Source organism: Dryobates pubescens, chromosome Z (assembly GCF_014839835.1).
Source record: "Dryobates pubescens isolate bDryPub1 chromosome Z, bDryPub1.pri, whole genome shotgun sequence".
NCBI lineage: Eukaryota > Metazoa > Chordata > Aves > Piciformes > Picidae > Dryobates > Dryobates pubescens.
The window spans coordinates 27,321,348-27,340,352 of NC_071657.1; the positions used below are offsets into that span (position 1 = coordinate 27,321,348).

The window sequence follows — 19,005 nt, forward strand, 5'->3', positions numbered from 1 at the left end:
TTTCTGAAATGTTACTGTATTTTCAGACAGCTGCTCTATTTTTGTGCACAGAATGAAATTTTTTTTTGGCCTAGGTGATGCAGAATGGACAGGTTTTTAGCTTGACATCAGAGAAAGAAGAAATTCATTCCTGCAGTGTCTAGCTCTCAAGTTTCTTCTCCAGAACATGCTACCATTTCTCATCTGCCTCCAGCTTCTATCTTCTTAAGATAAGAAATATGGTCTAAAAATAAAATTAAGCTGTTGGGCAGTGCATTCAAAGGTGGAGAAGGCCTCTGGAATTTTCTTAAAAGCTCAACCTGACTGTGAGTCATCTGCTGGCAACAACTAATGGCTGTTGACAACCCATGATTATCACTCTCACCAATGATGTTTTGTCTAAAATTTTTAGATTTCAGGTATGAAACCAACAGCAGATCTTTTGAAAAACAGTGTTATGTGATTGAGGATAATTACCATTCTCATTCAGCCTTTGACAAGTAATTTAGTGACCCCATTTCACATGGATAAAACCACACTTTAAGGCACTTTAAGAAATTGCTCTTCAATTTGTGCTCAGTGCATATTCAGAAAAGGGCAACTCTAGCTTCCTGTCAGCAGAGGTGATGACCTCATCTCACAACCTAAAAAAGAGTTTGGCATTGCTAGAATATAAGTCATAGCCAGCTGCAGTGCTGGCCTGTAATTGTAATTTGGCTTAGTGCATTCAAAAAGTGAAATGGAACTTGATAGCAAGTGGATAGTCTGACAATTAAGCAAGTGTGGAAACCAATTATGTGCCAGTTTGCTCACAGTGACAAAAAAGACCCAGCAAAGGAGAAGTTTGAAAGGATGTGAGCTCAGTTGCCTCTGATGCAGAGAAATTTCCACCTGTTGAGTTCTCATTATTCTAATTAGAGAAAAGATATAGAGGAAATAGGACTTTTTAACACAGATAGGTGCTTCCAAAGACCATTGCATGAGCTGATTAGTTGCTAACAAGTGAGAATAAGCACTAAGCGAACCAGCATAAAGTTCCCAGAGTTGAATCTTTCTTAAACTGTTTCATACTGCCAGGAGTTGCTTTAGAAATTACCTATATCCAAGAGCTGAATGCACTTGCAGGCTGCTTCGTATCACACAGACAACTTGTTTTCATCAGTTAGCCTAATAGAAAAAAATAGATTTACAGAACAATTTTCTGCTTTTCACCTGGAGCACTCTGCAGTTTATACTGTTTGGAAAGATAGTTGACCATACAAAATTGGATCTTGGAGTAGTGCAGAAACAATTCAGTGAAGAGAATGAGTTTCTATTCATTATTCCACTTCAATGTCTCAAAATGTGTAATGATCACTTTGCCATCACTGCATGTGTGGTAGAAGCAAACAGTGGCAAATGAGCCTCCTCCTCTTGTGCAGCAGAGAACAGAAGGGCAGCAAAGGATTTAGAGAGACATGCCTCTATTAAATTATAGAGCCAAAATAATGTGCCTGTTTGCATTAAGGGAAGTGATTTGTCCCTCATTTTAAAGCTATAGGAGTGTAAAAGAACATAATTTTCACAACAGAATGTGTAAATTTTGGCCTGCTTTTTGGAGCCTGGTGCCTTTATTCAGAAAGTTTAGAGACATAACAACAATATCTAGAAAAAAAATTAATGTGCTTTTAAATGAATTTGCACTTTAATGCTACTGCACAGAACTGGAAAATGTAACTTCCTGTGAGTATCTTGTGTACCAACTAAGGGAGGGACTGTTTCCCACAGTTTGGTAGGTTCTGTGCTTCATTAGAGAAATCTTCCCCAAAAACTTTTAATCTTGGCAGTTTTCCTAGTAGAATCAATCTTTTGATGATCAGTATGATGAGTAATGACAAAACCAGCATCAGTATTAATATTTCACTTGATAAATTGCAAAGATCTAGGCTTCACTTACATTTGTCAACAATGGCCTTGCAATGGAGTGCAAGGTATTTGAAAAATTACCTCTAATGTTTCAGTCTAGTGGGGGAAGTACTTTTTCAAACTATGAAAACATTTCCCTTATGTACCATTAAACCAACTGGGCAGAAAGGAAAGCCAGACAGGGGTGGGAGTACACTAAAGTTTCCAAAGGTAGGGTTGAGTAGCCATATATTTAAGTTTTGTTTCTTTGGGCCGTACTGTATAATGATAAAGTGGTTTTGTCCACAATAAAGTGAGGTACAAAAGAGCTAACAGTTTATTTTCTTTAAAGCTGCTCTTTCTTGCCTGCTGTGTTTGTGACTGTCCTAGTTCTCATGTTGTTCCTTGACTGTGTGTTTGCTGTGATGGATCCTGCCCAATTTCACTCACATTCTCAGTGATGTGTCTACAGGACATGCTGTGGATCCTCATTCTTTCTCTCTTTCTTTCTCTGCATCCCCTGCCTCTCCTGCAGACACAGCTGCCATCTATGTGACAGGTTATTCAGTTCTGTCTTGTCCCTGAAGTATTCCTTCTGGCCAGCCAGACTGAGGCTCCAGCATTTTGCAATGGGGTGACTAGCAACTTGGAACAAATAGTTTTTCATCATCCTCAAGGTCCTTTCTGCTGCCCCCTTTCTTGGTGGGAAGTCACTGCTGCCTGCAGGCTAAATGCAAGAGATGCATCTGATGCATCTAAATGCATCTGAGAATGCCATTATAGAATAGGCACTTCCAGAGGCAAATTTTCCATCTGTTTCTGGCAACATCTTCCTTGTTATAGTTAGAAGATGTGAATGCCACTTCAAAACTCGTAAGATGGAAGGAAAGTGAAGTGTGACATATGTGACCTTTACTGGCTTTTCAGTGGGGGGATTAGGCAAAATGTTGTCTCTGGTAAATGGCCCTTACGGTTTTCTTTGAATACTGAATGTACACTAGAAGATGTAATGTCTTGTGATGAGATGCAGGTATGGATTGGGGAGATGGTAGGATGCTCCCACAGGCTGGACAAATCCTCTGCAGTGACTTTGCAGTGGGGTGGGATGTGTGTTTCCCACTAATTGCCTCAGCATCTGCTCTGCACCTTTTGTGGCTGTTCAAATGGTCCCCTGGATTTTGGCCCTCAGCTGTGTTGTCTTTCCAAAATATCCAGCTTCCCAGATGAGGATGAACACATCTCCTCTGCCTTTTGTCCTGTCATATGCCATGTCAAAAGGAGGGCAGACATTCCCTGGACTTGTTACTGTGTCCAGTTCTGGGCCCCTCAGTTTAGGAATGATGTTGACTTGCTGGAATGAGTCCAGAGAAGGGCAACAAAGTTGGTGAGGGGTTTGGAACACAAACCCAACGAGGAGAGGATGAGGGAGCTGGGGTTGCTTAGCCTGGAGAAGAGGAGACTCAGGGGTGACCTTATTACTCTCTACAGCTACCTGAAGGGAGGTTGTAGACAGACAGATGTTGGTTTCTTCTCCCAGGCGGCCAGTACCAGCACAAGAGGACATAGTCTCAGGCTGCGCCAGGGGAGGTTCAGGCTAGATGTTAGGAAAAAGTTCTATACAGAGAGAGTGATTGCCCATTGGAATGGGCTGCTGGGGGAGGTGGTGGAGTCACCATCATTGGAGGTTTTCAGGAGAAGACTTGATGGGGTGCTTGGTGTCATGGGTTAGTTGTTTAGGTGGTGTTGGATTGGTTGATGGGTTGGACGCAATGATCTTGAAGGTCTCTTCCAACCTGGTTTATTCTATGTATTCTAATTATTGCCAGTCCAAGTAGTGTATAAGGTAAAAAAGTTATTGTGTACATTTCATAGCTTGTTTCTGAGAATGACCAAAAGAGTTCAACAAATTTGGAGACCTTTCCCAGGGACACACTATGCTGGACCCTGACATATTTACTCTAGGTGATCTACTAGTACAAGAATTTGCTTCACATTCCAACTCTAATGGAAAAAAACCCCACCACTGTTATCCATCTGCACCCAGACATACAATATTCCTGAGGTAAGGTCAACAAAGCACACAAAGAGAACTGTTGACTGTGGGGATGGAGGACAAATTGGTTAGAGAAAAAAAAAAAAAAGGGAATCATCAGAGGGAAGGGAATCGTGTGCTGAGTTACAGGAAACTCTTTGTTTCTAACCCTAGGTCCTTCTTCAGTTATCAGCAATGACGATGATTCAGCGAGTCCCCTCCACCACATCTCAAATGGCAGTAACACTCCGTCTTCTTCTGAGGGGGGTCCTGATGCAGTCATCATTGGGATGACGAAGATTCCCGTCATTGAGAATCCGCAGTATTTTGGAATTACCAACAGTCAGCTCAAGCCAGACACCTGTAAGTACAAACAACTGTATGTGTTTCAGTTATTCATTTTACGTATGTAAGTGCTGGGGCTCCTTAGCAGAACTAGCAGAACAAAATGCTCTGAATTACCGGGTGTAGAGGGTGAGGCTAAAATCTATATAGTTTGTTAAAGGTCCATGGGATGAACTGCTTTACATCTGTCAAAGCCAAATTCAGCCCTTTGGATGGGTCAGTGAAGTCGTCAATCCGTGTTCCATTAAGGTTACCAGTAGCTTTTCCATTGATTTCAGTGGTCTTTGTCCACTCCTGTACACAGAATGTGTTCTTGGGAGAAAACAAATCCTGGGTCAGAAGCAGAACTCAGTTTTGTTACATACTCACTGCTTTTAAACTGATCATAATGGGCAATTAACATAACCTAACTTTGAAATCTGAGCGTTTGTAAAGTTATAAGAAAGAAAGGGGTTAAAACTTCATTTTTGAAAATTTCATTGTATAATTCAACCTCTACAGCTGGAAAAGATGTTGAGTATTTAAAAGCAGAGCAAAAGGTTGCATGATGGACAATAATGTCACATATAAATTCTTTCATGTTCAGTTAGAAGCAGGTGAATATGAAAAAATATGAGAGTTAAATATGATTCAATAGTTCAATAGTTCAAAAAAGACTATCCTTAACTTCAGATGCTGCTCTTCAAACCTAGTAACAGTTCTAGAGTTGGACATGTAAAATAGTGACAGTGATCAACATTGCGGCAGATAACTGCAAGAATACCTAAAGGATATTGTGTTTAATAGCAAATACACTGCTTACTATTTTTCATCAGAGAAGGTTGCTCCTGCCTTCCCCTCCCCCCCCCACTCTTTTGTATGTGTGTGAGTGTGAGAGTACATACATTATACATTTCTAGAGTGTTACTGGAAGTCTGAGCTGTTTCTCTAGGAAGTAACTCTAGAGATTCCCAATATAGCTGGTGAGCACTGGGCTATGCAGCTGAGGGATACTACATCCTATCTGTAGCCTACCCTGAATGATACCACTTCATAGGACAAACTGTAGTCTGGGGGCTTACTGCCCAGGTCAGAAACCTTTGCCTTCAGTTTTGCAAAGCTTAAATGCTGTAATACCAATCTTCCTTGCCTGTGAAGAGGACGTGCATGCATACATGTATGTGTGACTTCTAAGGTTGCAAATACTGATGGTGGACTACCTGCATATCTCTTGAACATTAATGCTCATATACATCTAGACTGTTGAACAAAACACATTCCACAGAATAATGTTCCTGCAATGCAACAGTCTTCTCCTGCCTTTTTGTTGTACATCCCTGAAGTTCACTCTTGTCATAGCTTTTTTGTGTTGGCAGTGTTTTGTGATTAGATACGCCCCAATATCTCTTCTACCAAAGGATACTTGAATAATCAGGCCAAGCAGAGGGATGTGTAAAGTAATCACTGAACTGCTGATACTTGATCAGCACAAGGGAAATGTTCTAATTGGAATACATCTGTATAACATTAATTCCTATGAAGAGTAGAAGCTATCAGGGAATCAGAAATGGGCAACATGCCCACTGGAGCTCTCTGATATTATATGAAAATCCCTGCTGTTGAAGATGAGGATACTGTACCTCTGTTCTTAGACATTATAACTCTTTAAATAAACATCAGTGACTACTTTGTATTTAACTTTCAGCATTAATGTTGAAACAACATACATGCTGTTCTGAGGAAAGAAAATAGACTGCACCAAAATACAGAATTCTCTAACATTTAGTCAGATGCACATTAAGTACAGACATTAAATCACAATACACTAATGCTAAGTAGGTTTTGGTCCTAAAAATATGTAAGTATGTGTTTGGTTTTATGAGCTGCAGTGAATCCCACATGGTGACAGGGAAATTAATCACAGCACATGAAGTTCAGTTTGTGCATAAATGCTTACTGGATGCAGCTCAAGTCTTTGCTCTGGTACGCTGGGGAGGTTTGTGGGGCTGATGCTCTTCATTCTGCCACACTGCCATGGTGGTCCCAGTGTTTGTGTTTTTATTGCTTTAGCAAAGAGAGACAAGTAAGTTACGGCAGTGTATAAACCAAGGAAGATACCTCCTGCCTCACTGAGCATCTGTCCAATGAAGATAGTAATTAAAATTGTCTTGGATAAAAGTGATCTTCCTAGAAACAATTTCACATGCACTCTCTGTCTCTCTCACTTACTATTACAGAGCTGTCCCTGTCCCTTCTTAACCTAACAGCCTTCTCCTGGTGTGAATATATGATATTCATTAATATCTAAGTTAAGTAGCTGTCATACCTTTTTCCTGTTTACAGTAGTGCCAGCTCCAGATGTCATCTGGTTTCTCATCTCCAGCAACGTTTACATTTATTTTCTATCTGGCCTAAGTTCCATTTTCCAGTAGCATTAAACAAAGAAATCACTTACAGTGATGCTGGAAAAAATTCTTATGCATTTAGCGTACATTGGTGTATGGAAGAAGATGAGTCTCCAAGATAGGTGAAACTACACGGATTACATTGCAGTTTTCACAGAAGTTGGAGGACTGCATCTGTTGTGAGTAGCAAGTCAAGTAGCTTTTTTGTTCAGTTCTTAAGTCATAGTTTGACTTGTCTATAGATAACAGTTTCTGAATACAGTGTATCAAGCCCCATTGCAAATTATTAGAAATGTGTGTGTTTGAAAGAAAAATGAAAAGTTGATTGCAATGAGTTTGAAAATCCATCACTGTATCAGTAAATGGGCACCTCTACTACTGAATCCCAGAGAGTGATGGTTTCTAAAGATTCCATTTTGGGCTAGAAGTTACAGCACTTTCCTCCTCTTGAAGGACAGCTTTAGAGGTGAGAAAACCAAACTGATGATGACCAAAGACCCAGTGAGTTGATGGATCAGGTTCTAGTCATCATTCTGAATTTCATTCCCAGGTTTCAACTCATCTATAGCTTTAATTGACATAAGAATAGATGATTATTCATAACCACCTAACTGGGATTGGCTGATACTTCTCACTCCAGTTGTTCATTGTCTTAACTACCCGTTTTCCTCCCCAACTTGATCAGCAAACCCACTCATACTTCTTCAGTGCTTGTCTGACAGTCGATCCTAGCATTCCTGGCTTTTCCTTTCCTGCCACATGGCCTTGGTTGCTGCTGGCTGGTGGGCTCATCTGCCACTCCAAGATCTTGAATATTTACACCTTGAGTGTTTACAGTCTGTGGTGCATTGACATGTGTCAGATACTTACCAGGCTTCTTGGTTCATTTTTGTGTGGAAATCAAAAGTTATTTTGTCTTTGGCAGAACTTGGCTAAGAGTGACTGCTCTGATGTCAGATGTGCAAGAAAGAGTCTGCAGACTGGAGATGGTGAAATCCTCTTTGCACTTCAGTCATTTTAAGTCAGGTTGTGCAGTATTATCATCAGTCTGCAAACCCCTTGCCTGGGAATTAACACTGGTTCAGTTGTTGCTGCTGAAAATTGGACCATAACTTTGTAGTGAAATAACATCACCAGGTGCAGAAAACTTGTATGGATGGCAAACTTTAAAAGGATTTTTGTACCTCAAAATGAATTGGATGATGTAATGTCTTGTGGGTGTAGATACTATCTATTGCTGGATGGTTAGCTCCTCCATGAACTCTCTCAGACCCTAAGTTATTTGGTATTTTCATTAATGCCATGATACTAAAAAATATAATATTCTACATATCCAAGCAGAAATTGTACTTGCTAAAGTTGCTAATTGAGTCTAGCAGACCTGTTGAAATAGAATAGAAGAACAAAGCAATTTCCCCCATGAATGGCTGTGGACTTCATTCATCAGCTTGCAGTCCAATATTTGGAATATATCAGCCCATTACTTTCACTTTTCTGTGGTTAACATTATTGTGTTGGTACTAATGTGAAGAGCAAAAGCTGAAGGAGAGGGCATGCATAAAAACTCAATGGAATTTCCCAGATTGAGGCTCTTAGGATAGAACTTAGGTAAGAAAGTGCTTGCAGGTGTTTTTGAGATTTTGGTAAACAAATTGTTCTCTAAGTCTCACTCCAGTAACTCCCACCCCTGACCCACAAAGTCGATGTGGTTGTTTGGGTAAGACTGAAAGGAAGGCTGTAGCTTGGCTCTGTCATGGAGAAGTTTGTAAGACACTATGAATCATCATAGTTTGTGGGTGGTTTAGTGGCAAGATGCTTTCAGTGGCTGGCCATATCTACAGCCATTGTGTTTCAGATGATGTGATATGGATTGTGACTTGGGAAATTTGAGTGTAATTGTTATATAGTCCTAGCATTTCATCTACATTTCTGTAGATTGGGATTGTGTTCCTTCAAGTATAGGATTGTGAATATGCATTTAGATAATAATTATTGTACTTCCAGTTGGCCTCTGTTAGAGAAAGTCTGCAACTGAATAAAGGTTAGTAGAAATAATTTTTGTAAATTATTTTTTATTGCTTTTACTGTTTAGAAAAAAGTGATTTTACAGATAATAGCTCCAGTTCTACAGTAAAATTGCTAATTGCATATGCCAAGCAAATTTTAAAGGCAGAAATTTTGAAACCATGCCTATTCCATCCCATTTTGAGCACTGAAATTTTCAGTTTATATTTTCAATTTATTTACAGTTTAGGGATTGTTGCACCAGTTAGTTAAAGATCATCTCAGTCTTTTTCTGTCTTTTCTTGTACTTTAACTGTAGATTTCTTTTTAGCATATGTGTAGCCAGACTCTGGTTGTCCCAGATAGGCAGGAAAGTTGCAGAAACATTCTGCTTGAATGACTTCTAAGGCAGAAAAGAAGTAGAAGTGTTATTCATATCATTTTATCATGACTCTCACAGTACTGGACTTTTCTTTTTTAAACTATTGGTCATGGAGTCTGGTGCTGATGTCACATTTCATTGTAGAATGAAAAAAAAAAACTGAAAAAAAAAAAAAAAGTGAAGAAAAGCTCGAGAATGTGAGCCAGACTACAGAAGGCTAAGGAAACAGGAGAGAAAAAAAGAGATCTGGAATTGTTTTTATTTTGTTTATTCAATTTAGTTCCTTTTAAACTCAGTTTCATCATTTGGAATGTTTGAGCGTGGCAGCAGCATCTGAGGAAGCAGAGCTGGCTCTGCTCTGCCACTGGGGAGATGGCCTTGCCATGACTGCCACAGAGAGCAGAAGGGAACAGATACCAGGACCCATTGAGGTGCATTTGCCCTCCCAGGTCATTTGTGAAAGGGGGCAGCTACTTGTAGTTCAATACCCAGTTGTTTCCGTGGCTTTAACCACTCAAACCCTGTAAAGCAGACTGGTTTCCCTTTGTTGTGGAGTAAGCAGACAATCTTCCCCCCAGCCCTTGAATTACTATCAATGGGCCATTTAATGTGAAAATAGAAGTACTTGTCTGTATTTCCAGGGCAGGTTCAGCAGAAGGAAGAAATGTGGTCATCAGTGTTCTTAGGCTCTTTCCCTCAGGAGTCCCACAGCAGAGCCTTGCCCCAGCACATGTGTTAATCGCTGGCTGAGCTTTCCCTGCTGGCAGGGACATGGAAGCCTGGTAGTTAAAGCTGTAGGCAAAAATGAAACTTCACCGAGAGAGCCTCTGCACTGCAGGGGTCTGCCAGTTCTCTGACCCAGGGCAGCAGGTCTGTCCATTTGTGTGCGCTGCTCATCCTGCTAACACTGTATCCTCTAGAAGATAGCAATGCACATTGAATGGAGTGCCTGCAGCAGGCAATCTCCATTTGATTCCATTTCCTACTTAACAAATTGTGCCATGGTCCAGGTTATATCTGTCACCCTATACCTTCCTAAAGTTTTGAGGAATGGGTGATTTTTGACACATATTACAGGGTGATAAATAGACTGGGTTGGTCCCTGTACACAGAAGGTCTCCCAAGAGATATACTCCGTCAGCATTTCTGTCTCTCTTGAAAAGTTTTCATATGAGTGACAACAAAAGAAAAGCTGCTGTAGTGATTTCTTAGCCAGCCAAGACCTAAGTTTGAGCAATTTCCATGAACTCCCAAAGTTCTCGTAGCAGCAAATCTGCAAGAAGATCGTTTTCCTATAAAACACCATGACCTCAACAGCCAGAACACTGGGGAGTAAAACTGATCAATGTTACTGAAATCCAGTCTTGGAGGAAAAACCTTGCTGTCCAAGCTGAACTTGCCAGTCTTGACATCCATTGGTAGTTGGGATTTCACAGGGACCTCACTTCAGGATCTTTGCATTCTGAAAACCTAAAAGCTTTAGATGCTGAAAGCCAAATAAGAATGAGGTTGAAATTAAAAGGAGGGATATACATGTGTTTACTGATTGTCTTTATCTCATTGTAAGCCCTATTTTGTTGTCTAGGTAAATGTATAAGAAAGATATTGGCTGACTGACGATATAAAGATACGTGAAGGCATTTGTAGTTTGATTGCATATTTTAATTGTGGTCACCATTCAAAATGTGTGTCCTTACAATTTTTCATTAAGTCATACATATGACACAATGTCAGCCATGTATATTGGCGGTGTGTTTCAGTAGTCACGTCTGACTTTTGTTAACTGGGCAGGATATTTGCCTCTCAGACTATAGCATATGGAGTCTCAGATATTTTTCATAGTAGTGTGGTCACATATCTCCTTCCCAACAAATGAAACATAACAGGGAATAAACAAATTAATGAGAAATTACAATTTTTTCACCCCTTCTGTTCATTGTGCTCATTGGATGGCCACTGTTTTTGTTTTCTAACCAAATGAAAGAAATTCTTCCAAAGGCAGAAGCCTTCAGCTTGGTAAGTGTGGGTTTTTACCTCCTTAAAAAGTCAGAATATGAAAGAAAGGAGTATTTCCACATTTAGAAGTGAACCTGTAGAATTACTTTTCTCCCCAGAAGTCACTTGTGTTGCAGCCTTGATCTGTGCATGAAGCCCATTTACATCTACTAAAAAAGGCAAGAAATCTAGCTTTTAGCAGGTTATTTGCATTTCATAACACAGAATGTTATTCAGTGACCTGAGTTATTTAGTAAACCACTTGATCTGAGAGTTCATATGATGGGAATGCAACTGCAGAAAGAACAGCTTGGACACTGATTTTTAATTTATGAATAACATGAGTGCTTTATCACCTGAAAATACAGCACATGAAACATACTTTTGGCTCAGTGCTGGATAGTATAAGGAGATCTGAGCAATGAAGATCCACAGTAGGCATTTCAACTGGAGACAGAATATGAAGCAAGACAGTGTAAAATATGCACTCTCAGGAGAGTGTTCAGTGTCAAAGTTCAGGTAGTAGCATTAACTTCCTTATGTTATTTGGTCAGGTAAAGTCAGATAAGTGCACTGTTCTTCTTCATCAGAGCACTGAAATGCACTGTCAACATCAAGGCCAACCATAGGCTTCATGTGAAGAGCACACTTAAGGACCTTATACAAGATTACGTGAAATTAAACACAAGTATTCTCTGCATTACCCAACATGGTTTGTTTTTAGTAGACATAATCTCTGTGGTATTGCTGCTGACATTCAGTTTTTCATTTGACAATACATCTGCATCCAAGGAGTTAAGGCTGTCAGTGCTTTGAGTGACTTTTGAGAACGGTTTAGCGGTTTGTGTCCTGGAGGGGACCATGTGGCTTGCTTTGATCAGCTCAGTGTAGGAAGGCTCCAAATAGCAATGGGATACACTATGCCTGGAGACATCAGTAATGCCGAAGGGTCCACATCCCACTCTGGATACATGTATACCACTCCAACACCTATTAATGCATTTCTGCATATGAATGAGGATGATTGGCTTGCATGGCAGCCCACACACCCAGCAAGAGTTCACTTGCTCTGTCCCTCAGTTTCCTACATCGTTGTACTATCAGATTGTGGGAGAAGGGTGCTTTTTCCGTTGCATTGCATTGGATCTGTGTGGCTGGGATGCACGAAGCTTATCAGCTGCTCTGGGGTGACTGGTCTCCCAAACCTTCTTAATCTGTCTTGAGAAGCCTTCCTCAGCAAAAATGACCCTGAGGTTCATAAAACTCAAGTACTTTTGGTTCAGTTTTGACAGGGTGTGGCTAGGGAACTCCTCATTGTTCCAGGCTTACCTGCATGTGTGTTATGGTCTTAGGGTAGGTAGGCCAGCAGCAAGTGAGGCCTAATAGCAAATAAAATTTTGTCATAGATAGAAGTAACATAGTTGGTAATATTCTGAAATAGTCTTCAAATATTTTTTTTCAGAATTAATTTGTTAATTAGATCTCATAGCAGGCTTTTTTCCACAACAGCAGTTGGGAAAAACTGATAAGGCTGTTTTTTTCTCACTGTAAGGCATTTAATTTATATACCAGTTTTAATTTAGACATGTATTCTGTGTAACAAAATACCTGAGCTCAGCAATTTTGACTCATTTAAAACATACAATGCTGTTGGTAGACAATTCCAGGACCATGCTTCATTCCTTAATTAAAAGAAATAAGGCCCCACTGCTGAAACATCTGTTTATTACCACCTTTTGGAGCCCTCCCTTTCTCAATTTCCCTTAAGCTAGTTTTCTTTTGGTTTGTTGGACAGAAGCAAGAGTATCTTTCAGTATTAGCTATTCTCAGACAAGGTTGTTGTAGGGACCTCTGCTTAGTGCGACTGTGACTGAGGGACACAGGGAGAGAGGCAGACAGCCCTTGACCTCATTAGCTCCCAGACCATGAGGGTTGGTATGAATCAATCTTAGACTGTGATTGAGCAGGACATTCCATAGAGGTTAGCCCTCTTCAAAGACCAGTATGCGGGTTAAATCATGAGGCATACAAGTCTGGTATGAGGTGAATACTCACTTGGTCTTATCTCTAGCCCATCAAGGCCCATAATAATTGAAGACTATTATTTGCAGATCGCATGGTAATGGCTGTGATTGAAGTACAAATTCCTGCAGGGGAAAAAAAGTGTCAAATAACCTAAGTTAAGACCCTGAAATGAGATCTGAAATTGTTAAAATTCTGCTGATGAAGAGTTGTGCAGTACCTCTGGCTAATGCCCATTAGCTTTTGGGGACAATTAAACATTTAAATGAAAAGGATTGCATGAGGGTATTGTTTGCAAGCAGGAAAAAAAATGCAGTTTATGCATACCAATGCATACCAATTGCCACCTCTTTTTCTAAATTTCAGTGTCTATCTGTGTAACTCATAATCTCTCTAGGGATTTTTTTTTATTTTATTTTTTTAATTTAGGCATCTGGGAAATCTGAATTCCATTCTCAAATGTCAGCCAGGCGCATGAAAGGAGCATCTCCAAGGCATTCAGGTGCTAAATCACTGAATAACAAGCTCCTGAACAGCTTGGAAGTGTAGAGTCTAGTTGATAGAAATGAGTGTTAGTCAGTTGAGCACTTTGGACCATTCCATTAAGTGATTCCTTCATATTCAGCTACCTAAATTCCTTTAAAAAATGGTTACTGGAATCTTTATTGAAAGTCAGTAACTGTATATGTGCAGGGAAAAGCTTTCAGTCTCCATGAGGATCTCATGAGTGCCACTCAATTGTACTGAAGGGCTGGAGCAGGAGTTCGGGAGATGTGAAGTGAAGCTGTCTTCACAATGGTAGTTCCTTTCTCTCCTCCCACCTTGGTTTGTTTTCCACAGCACTGGAAATCAGGAATGGAAAATGGGTTGCTTGCCTCTATCACATGGTTATTTTGTCCTAAGACTGCATAGTGAGAAGCCAAATCTAACTTCAGACAATCTCTAGTATATATAATTTTGAGGAAAATACAGATTTGGCAAAATTTTCAGCTGCTGTTATGAATACTTCTTTGAGCTATGGCCTCAGTTAGAAACTTTCTGAAGTAAAGCCTTTCCCACACAGCTCCTCTCTCTTCTGAGTGTTGCTTAGGATTTGTTTAGATTTGTCTTTCAAGGATGTGGTCTCAGTTTTTTGGTTCTCACAATTTGGAAGGCCCTGTGGCTGCCTTCACACACACAAAAAAGCTGAAAACAATTCTCATCAAGGGAAATGTGTCCCACACAAAGTGGGGAAGAACAGAAAGAGGGAGCAACAAATGAAAAAAAAAAAAACAAAAGAACCTCAGGCTCAGCTTTTGGCAAAGAAAGAACAATAAGTGACTTATTTAGTTGACCTCATGTACAGGTCAACTGGACATGGGGTGTCCTGTCCCAGTTTTATCCTCATCAGAGGAAAAGCAACTGATTTGCAATCTCCACTCAAGAGGCTGTTTAAACTGGAATAGCAATGGGACTGCGACCAGACTGAAATACATTTGACTAACACTGTGTGGGAAAGCTTAAAAAGCTCCATCTTGGGTAATAAAGTGCAAGGCAAAAGCTTATGGGCTCATCCTTCATCCTCTGACTTAGAAATGGAGTAGAATTAGAGTCTTGCTCTTTCCAGAACTGTCCATGTTCTCATGTGCTTGTGATGCTTTGGTCCATGAAGTTTGCTTGTGCAAAGGGGGGTGCACAAACATGCTGTATTGTCAGGTGAGAGTAAAATGATTTATATTACATTTGTCCAGTGGAACAGGAGAGAATAGAATAGAATAGATTAGAATAGAATAGAATAGAATAGAATAGAATAGAATAGAATAGGATAGGATAGGATAGAATAGAATAGAATAGAATAGAATAGAATAGAATAGAATAGAATAGAATAGAATAGAATAGAATAGAATAGAATAGACCATGTTGGAAGATACCTTCAAGATCATCGTGTCCAACCTATCATCCAACACCATCTAATCAACTAAACCATGCAACCAAGCACCCTATCAAGTCTCCTTCTGAACACCTCCAGTGATGGTGACTCCACCACCTCCTCGGGCAGCCCATTGCAATGGGCAATCCCTCTCTCTGTATAGAACTTCCTCCTAACCTCCAGCCTAAACCTTCCCTGGCACAGCTTGAGACTGTGTCCTCTTGTTCTGGTGCTGCTTGCCTGGGAGAAGAGACCAACCTCTACCTGTCTACAACCTCCCCTAAGGTAGTTGTAGACAGCAATAAGGTCTCCCCTGAGTCTCCTCCTCTCCAGGCTAAGCAACCCCAGCTCCCTCAGTCTGTCCTCACAGGGCTTCACTGCCCTTCTCTGGACATGTTCCAGCAAGTCAACAACCTTCCTAAACAGAGGGGCCCAGAACTGGACACAGTACTTGAGGTGTGGCCTAACCAGTGCAGTGTACAGGGGCAGAATGACCTCCCAGCTCCTGCTGGCCACACTGTTCCTGATGCAGGCCAGGATGCCATTAGCTCTCCTGGCCACCTGGGCACACTGCTGTCTCATGTTCAGCCTACCATCGACCAGTACCCCTAGGTCCCTCTCTGCCTGGCCGCACTCCGGGCACTCTGACCCCAGCCTGTAGCACTGCATGGGGTTGTTGCGGAGTTGTTGTGGAGTGTGCAGAACCCAGCACTTGGATGTATTAAATCTCATGCCCTTGGATTCTGCCCATCTGTCCAGCCTGTCGAGGTCCCTCCGCAGAGCCTCTCTGCTCTCCAGCAGATCAACACCTGTCCCTAGCTTGGTGTCATCTGCAAATTTACTGATGAGGTAGTGCCATTCCTGTCTGTGTTAATGGTAAATTCTCACCTTATTTTGCATACTGTGTCTGCCTAGTTTAGGAACGGACAAATTGCTGTAGTATATCTTGGCAGTCAATTTTCTGGTACCTAAATATGGCTATATGGCTGGTACTGTAGAAAGCTTTCATCAAGTAAGTATCTAATGAACCTTATGGGGCATATTTCTTCCAGGTCTTCCAACACATAGAGATTGGCTTGTGTTCCATGACACAAAGATTGATCTTGTTTTTAAAAACTAGTCCTGTCTAATAAACCAGCAGATAACCCCTGTATAGCTTGTAGCAACTTCCTGTACATTAACAGCAACATGTTTATATTGTCTTGTCTGAAATCCTCAGAACTGTGAGAGGAGTAATCAGAAAGACCTGAAAGGCCAAAGATTCATGGCACCCCCAATCATTGCAGCAGAGAGCTAATGCTCTTCTGTCTTGGCAGGCAAAGAGTATTAGCATCATCAGCCATGGGTTAATGCCCTGCACCCAATAAAATGACCAGGACAAGCCTTTGGTACTGCCCTGAGGACTCCAAACACCCAGTGCATTGACAGTGTGCCTGGAGAAGAAACTGTTCCCCACCCTTCTCCAGCAGAGACAAGTTTACTGTCCTTGAGCTCCTGCAGCCCATGGGTGACTGCAGATGTACTTTGACTTCAAATTGCATCAATTCTCTGGCTGCCGCTGGGGAGGTTGGATTCATGAGCAGGACCTCTTCAGATGCCACAGCCAGCCACAGCAAGCATCAGATATGAAGACCAAAAGCTCTGAACTTAACCTCCCAGGAAGGATCATCTCAGTCTTGCGCATAACCCCAAGAAGAGACATCAAATGCATGTTTTCAGTGAGGTGGAGTTTCAGATACATGAAATCACAGTTCTTGTCCTGAAGATGTGGTATAGTAGTACAGACTTAAGCTTGAAATTCACAGTCCTTCTTGGAGAACATAGTTCCTTTCTATCCTGTCAGAAAGGATAGCACAAGCCTTTTGCTTTCCTAACAGATGCAGTGGATGCTTCTGAAAGGTAATCTGAATTCAACTGTTTGCAATAATCCTCATTTTACTGGAAGGTGACCGCTTCCCCTAGCTCATTGAAGTTTTTTTTGCATTATGCATACTGATGCAGAACATTTTCTTGCTGGAACTGGTTGAACACATTTATCACAATGTTGTATTGCACTTAAAGGTTACAAATTTTTGCCTTTTGTAATGGCAGCATTTTGGAAAACCCTGAAACAGTAACACACTGCAGAATAAACACAGTGCAGAAGAAAATATATCTTTCAGAAATAAGGAATATGAGAAAAAAATCAACTTCTACTTAAGTGATAGCTTTCCTCTAGAGGCCCAATCCAGAACTGATTTCCCAGTTTAATTAACATGAGTCTTTCCAGCCTATCAGTCTCTGTGTGTTTCAAGTTTGACCTCCACATTTGAAACAGGACTGCGGTAAATAGCATTAAACAAACTGGTAAGAGTTTTATCTTGGACTGGTGAATTTTCTTGATGGAAACATACAGTGATTTCAAGACAGAACAAAACACATGGGTGTTCATTCCTCCCACAGAAGAGAGCTTTGCAATCTCAGCTTTACAGCTTGCATCTTTTGATGGAATATGTACACAGAAATATCTAGAGCACTTTGTATTGGAAAAGAACAGGAAAGCATTATTGTCTTAATACTGAAGAGAAAGCGTACAGAAAAATCCTGGAATTTGTTTTTGTTTAGTCTAGCCTTGGGATGGACTCTTTGCCTGACTGTTCAGTATTTAATTTTCATCATCTCTAAAAGGCTGTGCCCAGCTACAATGAGTCTTTGGCTTTGTCAGACCATTCATCCAATCCAAATGTCCATAAAAGGCTTTAGGAAACATTTTGTAATGCTTTCTCTATGGGTGTGCTGTATATAAGCATACATGTAAAAATCCACTCTATTGGTTAGCAAAATTATTTGAAGAGCTAGCTCCCTGAAGCTTTGATTCTTCCATGACTGCAGCTGAAGATCATGCTGCAAGACAGTTAAATAGCTGAAAAACTAGACTCTGCCCTTTGATAAAGAAATACGGCAGCAAAGGTAGTGTCAGAATAGTCTCCTGAACTTCTCTTTTCTTACAGAGGACATTTTTAGGTATCCTTGTCAGAGAGACAGACAGAATTCTAAGAAGTGCTTAAGAACAAAGATGCTGCAGAAACATCTCTCAATGCAGGAGTTTTAGTTTTCAAGAAAGAAGGGTAATTGGAAATGCAGTCTAAGAAAAGGTGGAAATGGTGGTTTAAAATCTTTCCCAGATCTCAAATAAGACAATGAAATACCAGTTTACTAGCTTGCATGTATACCCTCTGTGCTCAGAAGCTGGCCATCATTCTCACTGCTGCTTTGTTCTGGCACATCCTCAGAAGCAGTATTAGTGCTGAGAAAGAGTTGAGGTTTTGCATGGCATGTGAACTCTCTGGGTAATCAGGCTAAGGTGGCCACAGAACAAACCATATTTGACGATGTTCAAGCCAAAGCCAGCAAGCACTGTTTTCTTTGTATCTCAGACTCTGTGACAGAACAAGGTTTTTTTTAACCTAATCTGTGACAAGCTTCATTGTCTCTGACATGAGTGTATTTGAAATTAGTTTTGGGTTGTTGCTCTCAAGTAAACTAATGAGACATTTAATACTGTACAAGCTAAGCATTTCTGCACTCTGCTACACTTGGATTATTGAGGTTCTTGGAGAGTGGTGTTGTTTAAGTTGTGCAGGCTGTAGAATGGTTGTAAATAAAATTGCATTTCCAGGCAGCTAGTGCTCAGTCTGATCCATAGAAGGTGAGGGTTTGATTCATAGGGACAAAATTTTCATCACCCTACCCTTTCAACCTGGTGAGAGGTGGTAGAAAAAACACCAGGGGAAAAAAGTGTAAAGACTTATGAAATGTACACCATATCCATGAATGCAAACAATATGAAGTATATGAGTCTTTTCAGTATCTTAAAGTGATACTGTTTTATAGCAAAGACTGCAGAGCAAAGGGAAGACAATGCAGACTCCTTAACATTTTGAGTGATACCTTTAACAGGCAGCTGCTCCATATGCACAGAATTCACTGTGTGTCCCCAGGCTTTGCTACAATGAAGACCTCCTGTGTAACAAACTTGGAGAAAATGCTCATTATCTCTTGGTGTTGTTTAAGCCAGCTAGCACATTAA

The 19,005-nt window shown here is 40.6% G+C and overlaps 1 protein-coding gene across 4 annotated transcripts in view; it reads left to right on the forward strand.

The window, feature by feature from the left end:
- NTRK2 (neurotrophic receptor tyrosine kinase 2) overlaps window positions 1-19,005 on the forward strand; it is a 222,050-nt gene that overhangs the window by 134,292 nt on the left and 68,753 nt on the right. For all 4 annotated transcript variants that reach the window (XM_054178966.1, XM_054178959.1, XM_054178961.1 and 1 more), the window contains one exon: window positions 4,070-4,258. In XM_054178966.1, coding sequence (XP_054034941.1) covers window positions 4,070-4,258 — 189 coding nt within the window. The remainder of the gene's footprint in view (window positions 1-4,069; window positions 4,259-19,005) is intronic.